Consider the following 17,653-nt stretch of genomic DNA (forward strand, 5'->3'; position numbering starts at 1 on the left):
CATTACTGCCAACTACAAGATGTTGAACCTGAGTGCATATTTCACAACTGGAGAAGGCTCCATCTGACATCTGGTCCTGTGCCAATGCCAGAGACCTCAAAAGCAAATTGGGAAGGTAAGTAGCTGACACTGAAGTACACTGTTTCCTCCCAAGATCTTGGATCAAGAACATTTCTTTCCATTCCTCCTTCCCTCTTTGGCCATTCTTCTCCTAATTACTCTACCATGAAGGTCTTTATGATTCCTTTGTCTACCTTCCACCTTGCCCTGGCCTAGAAAGATAATGCCATTGTTCATATACAGCAGGCCATTGCAATGGAGGGTAATCCAACTTCTAACCTACTGTTGGCTTTGCTATAATGTTGGTGAGCCTGTGGTTCTGTCCATCACAGACTTTCTCCTGATTTCTAATGTCTAGGTTTCTCTAGAACAAGCTTGCTGGATAAACACTTCTGGGGAAGTGGAAACGCGGTTACATAAAATATATGAACAGGTCAGCTGGCTTAAGGAAGAATCCACTCTTTGGGACTATTTCTAAATTTATGTGATTCTAGTTGGTTTGATTCATGGGGGACCCTGGTTCAGGAAAGTCCTGCAAACCTTAGGAATACTTTTACTATTAATAAGTACCCTCCTGGCCTGTTGCTTCCTAGTCTGTTATTCTCTCAAGGGTTTTAGATGACTGTATGCAGTCATAAGCCAGCCAACTTATGGTCTTCTTTCACCTAGAATGTAAACCTAACATTATCTCCTGTGAAATATAGACTGAGACCCAAAGAGACAGTGGTAACTGAGAGTAACTTGCAACATCACCTTTGCCCAAACCTCTTGGTTGGCCAGAGCTGCCAAACTGATCCCACATGAATGAACTTTTACCTGGTAGCGCCAGGCACCACTGATCCTGGGAAACAACATCAGCAAAACAAAACTTAACTTTCAGGTTTCATGTTCTTGAAAATGTACCAGCTCCCAGATGTCATCTACTTAACCAATTAATAATTACCAAGTTATATCACCCATTCCGGTGATACCTCCAATAAGGCCAAATATGTAACCCTTCCTTATCAGATATTTTTATTTCTTCCCTTCTCTGTTTCCTGTACTTTAATCTGTGAAAGCTTACTGCTTTCTGCCTTACTTTGCAATTCTCTGGCCTCTTGAAAGTAGACTGTCTGCTTCATGAAGTGTAAAATAAAGTTGTTTGCATCACTTTGAATTGCTTCTTTAAATCATTTTAACAGTTCTCGTGGCACACATTCTGTAATGCCTGCATTTCTTCAGAACCCCTACATCCAGGAAGGAGTTTACTGCATAGCACTTATATGAAGTGAAATGTTAGGTTTTTAGGAGTACCGAATTAACAAAGACGTTGTTTCTTCAAATTTAAAATCACTCCTACTCTCTATTCCTTACTTTCTTTATTTTAATTTTTTTTAAATTTATGATAGTCACAGAGAGAGAGAGAGAGAGAGAGAGAGAGAGAGAGGCAGACACACAGGCAGAGGGAGAAGCAGGCTCCACGTACCCAGAGCCCGACGTGGGATTCGATCCCGGGTCTCCAGGATCGCGCCCTGGGCCAAAGGCAGGCGCTAAACCGCTGTGCCACCCAGGGATCCCCCTTACTTTCTTTATTGATCCACGTTATACCTCCAATATCTTTCAGTCCAATGACCCAGCTGCTTGTGAAGCCCGTAGGCAAATGCAAAGACAAAGCAGGCCCCAGGTGACCATCCTCCCCCAGACTGACCATGGAAGTCTGTCTTAAAGTCACTTCATTCTCTAAACAATGCTTCAGGCTACGAGATGGCAGCAAAAAGTACATTTATCAAAAAAAGAACTTACAACACATGAAGAATGGAGAATTATAATATACAAAAAGTCTTCCTGCTGTAAGATGTCTTTCTAATCATCCACAGGCATATTGTTGTTAACCCTAGCTTATTTTTTGAATTTGGTACACAAATGTAAGGTACGTCTGAAGACCTCTTCACCTGGGGTGTAACGTGCCTCTGAGTCACTCACTACCCTTCATATAGTTCCTCTCAGGTGACATGTGAGCTGCCTTGGAACCTGGGCACACCATAGAAAGCTCCTGGAAAATCATTAACAGTAGGAACCACACTTTGCTATGAGACCTATTTGCCCTTAGCAGCAAAATGAAATATATTGGTCTTATTTCTGGTCTAAAAGCCAGGCCCTTCCCCCAAAAGGCAATTTCTCTGTGTATAGTTAAAAAGATAAAAGCAACACCATTAACTTCCAGTGTTTCTACTTACATTGCACAGTGCAGTGGAGTAAAGGGATTACCGATAAATTGGCGAAAACATTTCTGCTCCAAAAGTACCTCTATACAGTTTTCATTACCTGCAAGGAATCAAAAGAATGTAGAGAGTTTCCAAGAACGAAATTTTGTTCAACAAAATCTATCTATCTATCTATCTATCTATCTATCTATCTATCTATCTATCTATCTATCATCAATCATTTTTGGTTAAGTATTGAATTCTGGCTCATGAATTTTCCCGAATTGACTGAATGTTCAACCTCCATGGAATAAAATTCACAAAATGCCAAAATGTTATTAACTATGCTCACAGGTGTTTTGGGACATGATGAAACAGTGAAGGCCATATGTTCTAGAGGAGAGAATGAGATAAAGAAGAGACCTCATTTGCAAATGGAATAGATTTGATGTCATCCTCAGCTCTCAGTAGACAGATGCCTGAAATAGATATGCCTCCATTTGCCCATATTAACAACAGGAAATTCTCCTTTCACCCACATGAATAGGTTCACATACAATTATGCAACCTAATTCAGGAAAGAAGATGTGATCGACAGAAAACAGTATGTGAGATAATGCAGGTGAAAGGGCTTTGACTATAAAAGACTATGTTAAGTGTTTAAAATGGCACCAAGAGGAGGAGGGGCAAGAGGGCGGAAGAGTAGGGTCCCTAAGTCCCCTGTCCCCAACAAATTACCTAGATAACCTTCAAATCATCCTGAAAATCTACGAATTCGGCCTGAGGTTTAAAGAGAGACCAGCTGGAATGCTCCAGTGAGAAGAGTTCGCGCTTCTATCAAGGTAGGAAGACGGGGGAAAAGAAATAAAGACACAAAAGGCCTCCAAGGGGGAGGGGCCCCGCGAGGAGCCGGGCTGAGGCCGGGGCGAGTGTCCCCAGGACAGGAGAGCCCCGTCCCGGAGGAGCAGGAGCTGCACCAACCTTCCCGGGCGGAAAGGGGCCTGCAGGGAGTTAGAGCAGGACCCGGGAGGGCGGGGATGCCCTCGGGCACCCTGGGACACTAATAGGCACCTGCGCCCCGGGAGAGCCCCCGAGCTCCCTAAGGGCTGCAGCGCGCACGGCGGGGCCCGGAGCAGCTCGGAGGGGCTCGGGCGGCGGCTCCGCGGAGGGGGCTGCGGGGCGGGAGCGAATCCAACAGCGCAGGCCCCGGGCACAGGGCGCCGGGACACAGCCCAGGATCCGGCCTCCCCCGGGACAGGCAGAGGCCGGGAGGGCCCAGGAAAGCGAGGATGCTCCTGCCCCAGCTGAGCCGATCAGCGGCCCCGCCCCAGAGCCCCCAGGCCCTGCAGACGGAGAGCCCCGGAGCTACTGCGGGAGCTGACTCCAGGGCTGCAGAGCTGGCCCCGCCACTGCGGTTGTTCCTCCTGGGGCCTCACGGGGTGAACAGCCCCCACTGAGCCCTGCACCAGGCAGGGGCAGAGCAGCTCCCCCAAGTGCTAACACCTGAGAATCACAGCAGGCCCCTCCCCCAGAAGACCAGCGAGACGGACCAGTTCCAGGGAAGTCAAGGGACTTACAGTATACAGAAGCAGAAGGTACTCCCCCGTGTTTTCTGGTTTTTTTTTTTTTTGCTTTTTGATTTCTGTTTGCTTCCCCCAACCCTTTTTTTCCTTTCTTTCTTTTTCTCTTCTCTTTTTTCCCTTTTTTTCTTCTTTCTCTTTTTTCTTTTTCTCTTTTCTTTCCTTCTCTCTCTTTTTCTCCTTTTCCCAATACAACTTGTTTCTGGCCACTCTGCACTGAGCAAAATGACTAGAAGGAAAACCTCACCTCAAAAAAAAAGAATCAGAAACAGTCCTCTTTCCCACAGAGTTACAAAATCTGGATTACAATTCAATGTCAGAAAGCCAATTCAGAAGCACTATTATACAGCTACTGGTGGCTCTAGAAAAAACCATAAAGGACTCAAGAGACTTCATGACTGCAGAATTTAGATCCAATCAGGCAGAAATTAAAAATCAATTAAATGAGATGCAATCCAAGCTAGAAGTCCTAACGATGAGGCTTAACGAGGTGGAAGAATCAGTGAGTGACATAGAAGACAAGTTGATGGCAAAGAGGGAAACTGAAGAAAAAAGAGACAGGCAATTAAAAGATCATGAGGATAGATTAAGGGAAATAAATGACAGCCTGAGGAAGAAAAACCTACGTTTAATTGGGGTTCCTGAGGGCGCGGAAAGGGCCAGAGGGCCAGAATATGTATTTGAACAAATACTAGCTGAAAACTTTCCGAATCTGGGAAGGGAAATAGGCATTCAGATCCAGGAAATAGAGAGATCCCCCCCTAAAATCAATAAAAACCGTTCAACACCTCGACATTTAATAGTGAAGCTTGCAAATTCCAAAGATAAGGAGAAGATCCTTAAAGCAGCAAGAGAAAAAAAGTCCCTGACTTTTATGGGGAGGAATATTAGGGTAACAGCAGACCTCTCCACAGAGACCTGGCAGGCCAGAAAGGGCTGGCAGGATATATTCAGGGTCCTAAATGGGAAGAACATGCAACCAAGAATACTTTATCCAGCAAGGCTCTCATTCAAAATGGAAGGAGAGATAAAGAGCTTCCAAGACAGGCAGGAACTGAAAGAATATGTAACCTCCAAACCAGCTCTGCAAGAAATTTTAAGGGGGACTCTTAAAATTCCCCTTTAAGAAGAAGTTCAGTGGAACAATCCACAAAAACAAGGACTGAATAGATATCATGATGACACTAAACTCATATCTGTCAATAGTAACTCTGAACGTGAATGGGCTTAATGACCCCATCAAAAGGCGCAGGGTTTCAGACTGGATAAAAGAGCAGGACCCATCTATTTGCTGTCTACAAGAGACTCATTTTAGACAGAAGGACACCTACAACCTGAAAACAAAAGGTTGGAGAACCATTTACCATTCAAATGGTCCTCAAAAGAAAGCAGGGGTAGCCATCCTCATATCAGATAAATTAAAATTTACCCCGAAGACTATAGTGAGAGATGAAGAGGGACACTATCTCATACTCAAAGGATCTATCCAACAAGAGGACTTAACAATCCTCAATATATATGCCCCGAATGTGGGAGCTGCCAAATATTTAAACCAATTAATAACCAAACTGAAGAAATACTTTGATAATAATACACTTATACTTGGTGACTTCAATCTAGCTCTTTATACCCTAGATAGGTCTTCTAAGCACAACATATCCAAAGAAACGAGAGCTTTAAATGATACACTGGACCAGATGGATTTCACAGATATCTACAGAACTTTACATCCAAACTCAACTGAATACACATTCTTCTCAAGTGCACATGGAACTTTCTCCAGAATAGACCATATACTGGGTCACAAATCGGGTCTGAACCGATACCAAAAGATCGGGATAGTCCCCTGTATATTCTCAGACCATAATGCCTTGAAATTAGAACTTAATCACAACAAGAAGTTTGGAAGGACCACAAACACGTGGAGGTTAAGGACCATCCTGCTAAAAGATGAAAAGGTCAACCAGGAAATTAAGGAAGAATTAAAAAGATTCATGGAAACTAATGAGAATGAAGATAGAACCGTTCAAAATCTTTGGGACGCAGCAAAAGCAGTCCTGAGGGGGAAATACATCGCAATACAAGCATCCATTCAAAAACTGGAAAGAACTCAAATACAAAAGCTAACCTTACACATAAAGGAACTAGAGAAAAAGCAGCAAATGGACCCCACCCCCAGCAGAAGAAGACAGCTAATTAAAATTCGAGCAGAACTAAATGAAATCAAGACCAAAAGAAATGTGGAACAGATCAACAGAACCAGGAGTTGGTTCTTTGAAATAATTATTAATAAGATAGATAAACCATTAGCCAACCTTATTAAAAAGAAGAGAGAGAAGACTCAAATTAATAAAATCATGAATGAGAAAGGAGAGATCACTACCAACACCAAGGAAATACAAACGATTTTAAAAACATATTATGAACAGCTGTACGCCAATAAATTAGGAAATCTAGAAGAAATGGACACATTCCTGGAAAGCCACAAACTACCAAAACTGGAGCAGGAAGAAATAGAAAACCTGAACATGCCAATGACCAGGGAGGAAATTGAAGCAGTCATCAAAAACCTCCCAAGACACAAAAGTCCAGGGCCAGATGGCTTCCCAGGGGAATTCTATCAAACGTTTAAAGAAGAAATCATACCTATTCTACTAAAGTTGTTTGGAAAGATAGAAAGAGATGGAGTACTTCCAAATTCGTTCTATGAGGCCAGCATCACCTTAATTCCGAAACCAGACAAAGACCCCACCAAAAAGGAGAATTACAGACCAATATCCCTGGATGAACATGGATGCAAAAATTCTCAACAAGATACTAGCCAATAGGATCCAACAACACATTAAGAAAATTATTCACCATGACCAAGTAGGATTTATCCCCGGGACACAAGGCTGGTTCAACACTCGTAAAACCATCAATGTGATTCATCATATCAGCAAGAGAAAAACCAAGAACCAGATGATCCTCTCATTAGATGCAGAGAAAGCATTTGACAAAATACAGCATCCATTCCTGATCAAAACTCTTCAGAGTGTTGGGATAGAGGGAACTTTCCTCGACATCTTAAAAGCCAGCTACGAAAAGCCCACAGCAAATATCATTCTCAATGGGGAAGCACTGGGAGCCTTTCCCCTAAGATCAGGAACAAGACAGGGATGTCCACTCTCACCACTGCTATTCAACATAGTTCTGGAAGTCCTTGCCTCAGCAATCAGACAACAAAAAGACATTAAAGGCATTCAAATTGGCAAAGAAGTCAAACTCTCCCTCTTCGCCAATGACATGATACTCTACTTAGAAAACCCAAAAGCCTCCACCCCAAGATTGCTAGAACTCATACAGCAATTTGGTAGCGTGGCAGGATACAAAATAAATGCCCAGAAATCAATGGCATTTCTATACACTAACAATGAGACTGAAGAAAGAGAAATTAAGGAGTCAATCCCATTTACAATTGCACCCAAAATCATAAGATACCTAGGAATAAACCTAACCAAAGAGGTAAAGGATCTACACCCTAAAAACTATAGAACACTTCTGAAAGAAATTGAGGAAGACACAAAGAGATGGAAAAATATTCCATGCTCATGGATTGGCAGAATTAATATTGTAAAAATGTCAATGTTACCCAGGGCAATTTACACGTTTAATGCAATCCCTATCAAAATACCATGGACTTTCTTCAGAGAGTTGGAACAAATTATTTTAAGATTTGTGTGGAATCAGAAAAGACCCCAAATAGCCAGGGGAATTTTAAAAAAGAAAACCATAGCTGGGGGCATCACAATGCCAGATTTCAGGCTGTACTACAAAGCTGTGGTCATCAAGACAGTGCGGTACTGGCAGAAAAACAGACACACAGATCAATGGAACAGAATAGAGAACCCAGAAGTGGACCCTGAAATGTATGGTCAACTAATATTGGACAAAGCAGGAAAGACTATCCATTGGAAGAAAGACAGTCTCTTCAATAAATGGTGTTGGGAAAATTGGACATCCACATGCAGAAGAATGAAAATGGACCATTCTCTTTCACCATACACAAAGATAAACTCAAAATGGATGAGAGATCTAAATGTGAGACAAGATTCCATCAAAATCATAGAAGAGAACACAGGCAACACCCTTTTTGAACTCGGCCACAGTTACTTCTTGCAAGATACATCCACAAAGGCAAAAGAAACAAAAGCAAAAATGAACTATTGGGACTTCATCAAGATAAGAAGCTTTTGCACAGCAAGCGATACAATCAACAAAACTAAAAGACAACCTACAGAATGGGAGAAGATATTTGCAAATTATATATCAGATAAAGGGCTAGTTTCCAAAATCTATAAAGAACTTATTAAACTCAACACCAAAGAAACAAACAATCCAATCATGAAATGGGCAAAAGACATGAAGAGAAATCTCACAGAGGAAGACATGGACATGGCCAACATGCACATGAGAAAATGCTCTGCATCACTTGACATCACTTGCCATCAGGGAAATACAAATCAAAACCACAATGAGATACCACCTCACACCAGTGAGAATGGGGAAAATTAACAAGGCAGGAAACAACAAATGTTGGAGAGGATGCGGAGAAAAGGGAACCCTCTTACACTGTTGGTGGGAATGTGAACTGGTGCAGCCACTCTGGAAAACTGTGTGGAGGTTCCTCAAAGAGTTAAAAATAGACCTGCCCTACGACCCAGCAATTGCACTGTTGGGGATTTACCCCAAAGATTCAGATGCAATGAAACGCCAGGACACCTGCACCCTGATGTTTATAGCAGCAATGTCCACAATAGCCAAACTGTGGAAGGAGCCTCGGTGTCCATCAAAAGATGAATGGATAAAGAGGATGTGGTTTATGTATACAATGGAATATTACTCAGCCATTAGAAACGACAAATACCCACCATTTGCTTCAACGTGGATGGAACTGGAGGGTATTATGCTGAGTGAAGTAAGTCAATCGGAGAAGGACAAACAGTGTATGGTCTCATTCATTTGGGGAATATAAATAATAGTGAAAGGGAATATAAAGGAAGGGAAAAGAAATGTGTGGGAAATATCAGGAAGGGAGACAGAACATGAGAGACTCCTAACTCTGGGAAACGAACTAGGGGTGGTGGAAGGGGAGGAGGGCGGGGGGTGAGGGGGAATGGGTGAGGGGCACTGAGGTGGACACTTGACGGGATGAGCACTGGGTGTTTTTCTCTATGTTGGTAAATTGAACACCAATAAAAATTAATTTATAAAAAAAAAAATAAAATGGCACCAAGACCAGTTCCTGGCAAATAGTATGTACCCGATATGGATTTTTTTTAAATAAGTAGATGAATTAAAAAAAAGAAAAGTAGATGAATTAATGTGAGGAATTATTTTCAACAAAATGACAATAGTTTGTAAATCGACTGAATTTGAGTTAAGGCCCCAGTCCTGTCAGCTTACTTGTGATTTAGGCAACCCACTTGGGATCCGTGAGCCTCAGTTTCCCACAGGTAAAAAATCAGACTAGTAATGCCTGCCCTACCTAGGTTACAGGATGATGAAGTTTTCAGTTGATAAAGGACCTAAACATGGTTTGTGAGACAATGCGCAATATTTAGAGCAAGAAGGCAATGCCATTTGGCTTTGGAATACAGACTATTGTTCTGAACTTCTTGTTGCTGAATTTAGTGCTAATTTAGCATCCTCTTATGATCTATCCCAGAATTATGTAGATTGGATCATTTTAAGCTTTGAAATACAAGTCAAACCCTTCTTGCACCTATAGAGAGAAAAGGTGAAACTACTTTTAGGAGGATAGAGAAGCATATGAAGTAAGGAATATAAAATCCCCTAAGCTTATTCAAGCTATATTGTTTAGCTTTCCAACTACAACTAGCCCTCACTCAAATAGTCCCAGATGCTTCAACTTCTCTTTACAATGAATCTCCCACAAAGGACCTAGCTTAGGGGAGCATCTCCACCTACCGTTCCTTGGAGACTATATGAATCCCAACCTAAGATCTGTGTAGGGAGGACTGGGGACGCTTGCACAACTTTCAATATTCAAAGTGCTCATTGCGGGGGGAATCGGGAAGACTGAACTTGAATCCTGGATCCAGAAGACTGCACTGAAGGGTGATTGGTCAGGCAAGGATTGATCCTCCTCCCAGGCTTGCATCTGGAGAGGCCTAAGAACAGAGAGACCCACCAGCTCCCCCCTCACTCCAGGGGAGAGGATGTGGTCTGTAATCAGCACCCTTATTGTGTCTTCCCCTTCCTGTAGGTTTTCTAGTGCCAGAGGACTCTCACAGCTTGGCTCAGATGGGGGTTTGGGGGTTCTCATCCCTTAGTAGGTAGAAAAAAAAATCACAATCTGCCAATGGCAGGGAAGGAGCATAACCAAGTCAAACAAGTAGAAAACTTGGCTCTCACTGAAAAAAGGATTATAAAAGAAGGTCTGACAGCAATATATTAGAGCACTCAAAAACCTTGCTAGTCCTAATAACCATAGTTTCTGAGTGAAAATTCTAATAGAAGAATTGAAAATGGAAAAATAAAATTATAGAAATATTACTTAGCACCGAGTAGGAAATATATGGGAAATTATCCACCTAAACTGAGGGGGTAAAGACTGTCTCAAGCAAGACTGAAAATCTACATGCAATAAAAAAAGTTTTTTTTGATAGAGTCAACTAATGAAAGTTCAAAATCTCTGCACGGAAAAAAAATATCATAAACAAGGAACAAAAACAAATGAGAGACAGAAAGAAAACACCTGAAGCACACATAACAAATGGAGGATTCCTATTTCTAAGACAAGGTACTTCTAAAGCATATGAGAAATGATAAATAACTCAATAGGAAAAATGGGCAACAGATGAAAAATGCATGTCCAGGAGAGGAAAAGGAAATGCTAATACATAAAAATAAATACACTATCAGAGAAACACAAATTGAAATAATGAGACACCTGTTTCTTGCCCTTCAAAGTGACATACACACAAAAAGATGGTATTGTCTTGGGCTGCCAAAGGCTTAAGAAAATAGTAAGTTTTATATACACGTCTGATGGAATAATGAATTTTTATACTCTCTTGGTAAAGTAATATGGTATAACTCACTAAAATTAAAAAATATACATGCCCTCATCAATAATTTCACTTTTGGAAACTTATCTGACAGAAGTTAAGGGACTAATATGAACAACACACTGCAGCAGTGTCTTTAAAAGGAAACAACCTGAAACCAATCTGACTGTTCATCAACAGGACCTGGTATGAATAAGGAATAAATTCTGGTATACGCAGTGTACATTTACATAGCTATGTAGCTATCATCTCTGTAGCTCTATAGCTACAAAATACACAAATTATTAAAAAGATCAGTGTATATTAATATATACTGACTTGTAAGAATATCTGCAACAGAAACTTAAACAGTAACAAAAAAAGAAAGTTATATAATATTTCTTATCCAATTCTAGTTTTCAAAAATAGATGCACATGCAATTTGTATTTATTTATTATTCTCACAGGAAAATTATGAAAGATACATACCAAATTACATCAGAAAGTATATTTGGAAATGGAGACAATTTTACTTTAGGCACTTCAGCATTTTTGATATGTTACAATTAGTATGCATTTTCTTTTTTACTCAACTCAGTGAAACGAAAAATTTAAAATCTCCCAAATAACAAGTGCAACTAAATAAATAGGGGATATAAGACAGAAAAAGAAATGCCAACACAAGAAATCACCCATCAACTAATAGTCAATTGTGACACATAATTACATCATATTTTTTGTTTGTTTTTAGTTGTATTATTTTAATTCCTCGTAGGATCTTTGGTTTACTCAGGTAAGCCAGGAACCTTGATTAAAACTAGTTCTTTCAGTTCATCAGAGCTTCTGATTTGGAGTTAGATGTTAGTGATTAACAAAAAGGAGGAAAGTGTATTTTTACTGCCTTAGGGCATCATGGAGCTAATAAAGGGAAAAGCTAAAAAAAGGGGGGGGGTGGAGAGGTGGGTACCTTAGATGCAGAAAGGTTAGAGACCGTGGTTTACAACTTAACACTATGTTCTCACCTCCACCGAGACCACAGTGGTATGGGGCAGGAAATCTACTGGAATCAGTGAAATGACAATCAACTCACCATTGTAACAAGCCCAGTGCAGTGGTGTGTAGCCTTGGTTGTCTTTGAAAGAGCAGTCCTCCTCGGAAAGTGCCATTTGGAGCAGCTCGCTCAGCCATGTGGCGTGGCCCCGTGCAGCTGCGTAGTGCAAGGGTGTCCTCCCTCTGGAATCTTTACAGAGAATCGATACTTCTTGTTCCAGCAGCATTTGCACACATTCCTCATGGCCTGTCATAATCTGATGCATTGCAATTAAAAACACAAGACACATCTCAGAAGGGCAGAGATGGGGAAGCAAAGCAGTGGCTAAGTGAGCTAGTCTCGGAGTAAGTGGACACACGCCTGGGCTTTAAGGGAAGCTGACTCTGCCCTGCTTCTGAGGAGCCGGGCTGACAACCCCAGCAAGATTCATGACTGAGAAGTCTGTGAACACCAACATTTTTGAAACATCTCTTGACTCTCAAGACATTAACTTAAAAGGTATCATGATAGAGTGGAAAATACCAGCTTTAGAATCAGGAAGGTGCAAATTAAATCTTGGCTCACACTCGTAAAATGCAGACAGATCTGCCTCTCTGTGCCTCGGTTTATCCAGCTGTAAGTGGTAACAGTAATAATGACTCACAGGTTGTCGTGAGGCCTAATGAGATGTGTTAAGGCTCCCAGCCTGTGGCACCACCCACAGGAAGTATTAGAAAAAGAGAACTATGATTATGATATTCACTGCTTAGAGTTCTTTTCATTTATCATAGTGTTCAGCACCATCCCCAAATAACCATTTTATGATTTCTGTTTTTGTTTCATTTAGTTTATCTGACATCCTTTAAAAAAATTTCAGCAGATGTGTATGAAGAATTGTCCACAGAAAACATATTTCAGCAGGATACATATTTCAGGTGTTGATTGGGCAACATTTGTAATAAAAAACAATTAGAAATAGCATGGCTACTGAAAGCTAAGTAATCATTGGAATAAAGTATACCTCTTCCACACAATGGGGGATTAAAATAATGGAGGAGAAAAATACTTAGTGACATGGAAAAAGGTCCTTGATCTACTTAGAGAAAAAAAGCAGGTTCCAAATAGCATCTTCCATATCCTCTTTTTAAAATTCAAAATAAATCCATACGCAGCAAAAATATTGGTGATACCTATGCCAAAAAGCAGTTATCTCCAGGAGGTAAGATTACTGGGGATCGTGATTTTCTTCTTTGAGCCTTAAAACTTTCTTTTTTTGTAAATTTTCTATGATGTGCATATAATCACAAAACACAACCAATTCTACCAACAGCAGGTGTTCATGTACCTATTATCCTAATCTACCATGAAATCTGAAAGGCAGGACCTAAGAGTACCTGTTATTATTTTACCTTTGCAAAAGCTAGCTTGTTCTTTCTTTCTTTCTTTCTTTCTTTCTTTCTTTCTTTCTTTCTTTCTTTCTTTCTTCCTTTCCTTTCCTTTCCTTTCCTTTCCTTTCCTTTCCTTTCCTTTCCTTTCCTTTCCTTTCCTTTCCTTTCTTTTCTTTTCTTTTCTTTTCTTTTCTTTCTTTTCTTTTCCTTCTTTCATAATTTCTGTACTCAATGTGGGGTCCAACTCATGACCCTGAGATCAAGAGTTGCATGCTCTACCAACTGAGTCAGCCAGACTCCCCTGTAATTTCTTTTCAACTGAGATTAATTAGTTATCTTAGGAAACAATCTTATTACTAAAAATTCACATGGGGGTGGAAAGAGGAAACAAGCTCAATACAAAATTGCTTCACTGTAGTTGAGGAAGATGTACATACCCCTCTGTGTAAAGCTGTACAGCCCATGATGTCAACGGCATCTACATTAGCTTCCTTTTCAAGTAACAATGAAACAGCATCAATGTGTCCATATGCTACAGCAAGCATCAGGGGGGTCCTAGGCAGAGAAATAAATTAGGCTTTTTGATGAAGTTTGGGGAAAACAAACAAATGAAAACCCCATCACTTCCAGAAGGAGGACACCTCTCTTTTCTCTCTTTCTTGAGTCTCCTCTTAACAATTGCTTGATTTTCTGAGTGTCCCAGGTTGCTTGCATGGAACAGGCTGCATCCATCTCTGGTCTCTAAAGGCCATGTGGAATGGTGTCAGCGGAATGAGCAATATAGGTGGGACAGGGGGATTCTCAAATGTTCCTGTTAATCCCATCACCTTCAAAACTGTGTAGCAGTCACCAAATAATCACTGAGTAGGCAGTGTGTTTATGTAGGAGGCCCTCTTGCTACTATCATTGCAGCTCTACTTGTATAGTTTTCTACGTTGAACTTCTGTTCAAGATTTTATTTGATCAAAGCTTCATTGCCTGGAAGAAAAGTCTGACAAGTCTGGAGGAAAAAATAGAGTGTTGGGATCCAGGAGGGGAGGTTCTAGTTGTAACTCTGGTGCTAATTCATATCGAGGGTGAGTCACTAGTACTTTGTTTTTGCTCTGCATTTCCTATTTGCAAGAGAAGATTAGGTGGGGGAATGGGCTAATAAATGGAAATACTTTGGAAAAACACCCTCAGAAATTATAAAAATATGAAGGAATTTTTTTTTTATGATTCAGATAACCTCTTGAGGTCTGCCCTCCGGTCATTATTAATGTTAAAAAAGGGAATGCAGCAGCTTCAGAAGAGGGTAAAAATGGATACAAACAAGAAACAAATTAAAGAAAGGCCAGGACTCATGGCCACAGACATAAAATGTTGGCTCTTTTTCATCAAGATACAGCCCTTCCCATACTTTTCTTGGATATATATATATATATATATATACTCTAGCACAGAACCCCCTCATTATTCTAGGGCTCTCAACTATGAATTTCACTCAAATATATACTCCAAACTAGAATTCAGCAGTCAGCCCTCCTAGCTATTGAGCAAAATTAACTGATTTACCTGTTGTGATTGAAATGCCAACAACCCCAGGCCAGGTTTAAGAACACTTACTGTCCTTTGGCATCTTTCACGTCAATCGCTTCTGGGTTGTCTGCAATTTCTAGTAATAGCCGTAAACACAGTGTGTGACCATTAATTACTGAAAAAGAAAAGAATGGACATCCTTTTAACAGACCAGCACCACACGTATCCCTCCAAAGTGAAATTTATTTGGATTTCAAATCAGTGGTTTTCAATTGCTGCTGACAGATATCCCCAGGTTTCCAGTTCCTGCTTGCTGCTGGGCACATCATACCCTAGTGTTTCCATTACTAATCAATTCATCTTCCCCTTTCTTCCCATCATGGCACTTTGGTCCTCATCTAGCTTTTTCCTGGTTCCTATACTGGGAGTTTGTTCCTTAAAAATGATGTCCTTTCTTACCTTCTTGTATGGGACTGATAACCTCTCCGAAATGTTCAGCTGTTCTTTGTGTTCCTCTAAGAGAGTCACCCAATTCTATATAACCCTGAGTCCAGCCTGCCTCCTACCCTTTTTATAAAGAAGGAAGAAGGGCAAGGAGGGGAAACAGGGGAGCAGAATAGGATGGGAGGAGATGTGGAAGGGAGATGCTAATTGGTCCTGCCTTTGTTTCTCCCAGTCACTTTACATTTGGAGGTAGACATTAGAGCAATGGTTCTGATTGATTAGCGGTGACTTAAAGCAAAACCTCACACCAGAAAGGTGTAGGTGAGCCCTCAGCTGATTGCTCCTAGACTGACAGCTCCCAGGAAACTCACAGATGTATGGCCTGCGGCTACAGGACAACTCTGCCAGGAGTCCTCAAACCACAGCCCAGCTTCTCCACCCTGCAGGGTCTCCTGCAGCTGCTACCTTCCCAAACTCTTGGGCCTCTGTGTTGCCTTGCCCCTTCTGGCCCTAGTGGGGGCTGCTCATGGGCAGGAAAGCCGGCCCTACTGTTGGCCTTGACCAGCTGGGGCGAAACACAAGGTCGTGGCCCGGTGCACACCAGGCAAGAGGCTTCTTTGGGAAGCAAGCCTCCCCGGCTGATCATCTGCTGGGCTAAGGTATTCTCCTCCAGCTTGCTGAATGGAATCCATAGCCTTACAAAAAAAAACATAGCTTTCTGCTGAGGGAGCAGAATGTGAACAAATACGTTTAAAATTCCAAATGTGACCTTCTCCTTTCTGAACAACGAGGACACCATAAACCACATTGCTTTCCCCTCCTTATGGCTGTGGAGAGAGAAGGGAATAGATGCAGCTATGTTCGGTTGATAAAGGTTCTTCTAAAAGCTGTGTTTTACAGTTCTTTTTATTGCACGCCAGTCGTGAGAGAAGGCTAATTTAACGACATATTTTTCAGGGACAATGCATATTGGAATGAGCTCACATTCATCAACACAACTCAAATTAACTACAGGAATAATGCCCATGTTTTGTAGACCATTGCACTCAGCTCATTCAGCAATGTTCCATTTATGTATCTCAGGAGGAAATTTTGTAGACTGCAATACAGGCAATATACTGCTGTTCCTGTTGTTTTTATTTTTCTGTTGTTTTAAAAATTACATTAATCTATTGCCACTGGTAAAATATGCAAGAATTTAATGTACGCTTAAAAGAAAATGATTAGCAGAGGACTGACAGCTAAATACTACAGACAATGGGGTTGTGAAAGAGCAGGTCTGGGGTATTTTCATTCATTCTTCTTTCTATGTCAATTAGAATATTGACAACATTCTTTAAATACTCATAATCATAATAGTTCTAAAGATGTTTGACTTTTGGCTACACAGAAAAAGAATAAAACCATCTAAGTACGCTGGAGAACAAACCCATTTCTACAGTGGTGCTTTGTTTTTTTGTTTTTGGCAGGTGTGGGGTGGTGTGCAGCGGCTCACGGCCTTCAGGTAATCATAATTCCCCTCTATTATAAAAGTGTAGCAAAACTAGAATTCTCATTGGCTTCCCATACACGTTTTCCTCAGTTGCCTTCTAGCAGAAAGATGCTAACATCTCCTTACGCTGTTCCCGGCCAACTCTAGCTTTGTCTCAGACTAGCTCAGCCTCTCCCTGGCTGTGAGTGACAGACAGCTATTTTTCATGTTGCTCAAAGGCCACAACTGTCATCGCAACTATCTGTGCCAAAACCTCTAATATCCAACCTGGCTCCTGCCCCCTCACAGTACTCCCAGGATTTGAAGAAAAAAACCCCCAAAACTGGCCTCTCGAATTGGAAAAGATTGTGGAAGCACAAGCTGAAGCTTCTGCACAGCAGACATTTTGTGGAGAATAGAGTCAAATGACAGCCTGCAGCTCTTTAATGAATGACCCGAGGGAAATCCAAAAGGAGAGAGTCATCTTGACCACCAGGGGGCTCCGTTGGACCACAACCTTGATCACAGTGGCACATGAGTGACAATGATTATCCTTCATTGTGTACCTGTTTACAAGGACAATTGTTCACAATCTAAATAGGCCTTTTGTAATTGTCAGGACATACTGTACATGGTACGTAACACAGCATGCTTACCACACTAATAGACAGCTAATCAAAAAAATAAAAATAAAAATAAAATAAAAGACAGCTAATCTTTAAACTAAATTTGAACTTTATAATAATACCAAGAATGCCCGGAACACCGAACTTTACAATGATACTTGATAATAATATGAAGAATACCATAAACACTAAGCGTGGTACGAAATGAGAATTTATAATTCAACCACACTGAACATTACTGACCTCATGGCTAAAGTTTTTCTCCAGGAAAATCATTTCCAGATAATTAGGCAACACCATG

At 41.0% G+C, this 17,653-nt stretch overlaps 1 protein-coding gene across 5 annotated transcripts in view; it reads right to left on the reverse strand.

Annotated features, from left to right (window-relative positions):
* The window catches only part of ANKRD44 (ankyrin repeat domain 44), a 367,287-nt gene that overhangs the window by 68,985 nt on the left and 280,649 nt on the right, over positions 1 to 17,653 (reverse strand). For all 5 annotated transcript variants that reach the window (XM_041737073.1, XM_041737070.1, XM_041737071.1 and 2 more), the window contains 4 exons: positions 14,899 to 14,986; positions 13,731 to 13,848; positions 11,966 to 12,182; positions 2,277 to 2,364 (listed from right to left, as the gene is read on the reverse strand). In XM_041737073.1, coding sequence (XP_041593007.1) covers positions 2,277 to 2,364; positions 11,966 to 12,182; positions 13,731 to 13,848; positions 14,899 to 14,986 — 511 coding nt within the window. The remainder of the gene's footprint in view (positions 1 to 2,276; positions 2,365 to 11,965; positions 12,183 to 13,730; positions 13,849 to 14,898; positions 14,987 to 17,653) is intronic.

Source organism: Vulpes lagopus, chromosome 22 (genome assembly GCF_018345385.1).
Source record: "Vulpes lagopus strain Blue_001 chromosome 22, ASM1834538v1, whole genome shotgun sequence".
Taxonomy (NCBI): Eukaryota; Metazoa; Chordata; class Mammalia; order Carnivora; family Canidae; genus Vulpes; species Vulpes lagopus.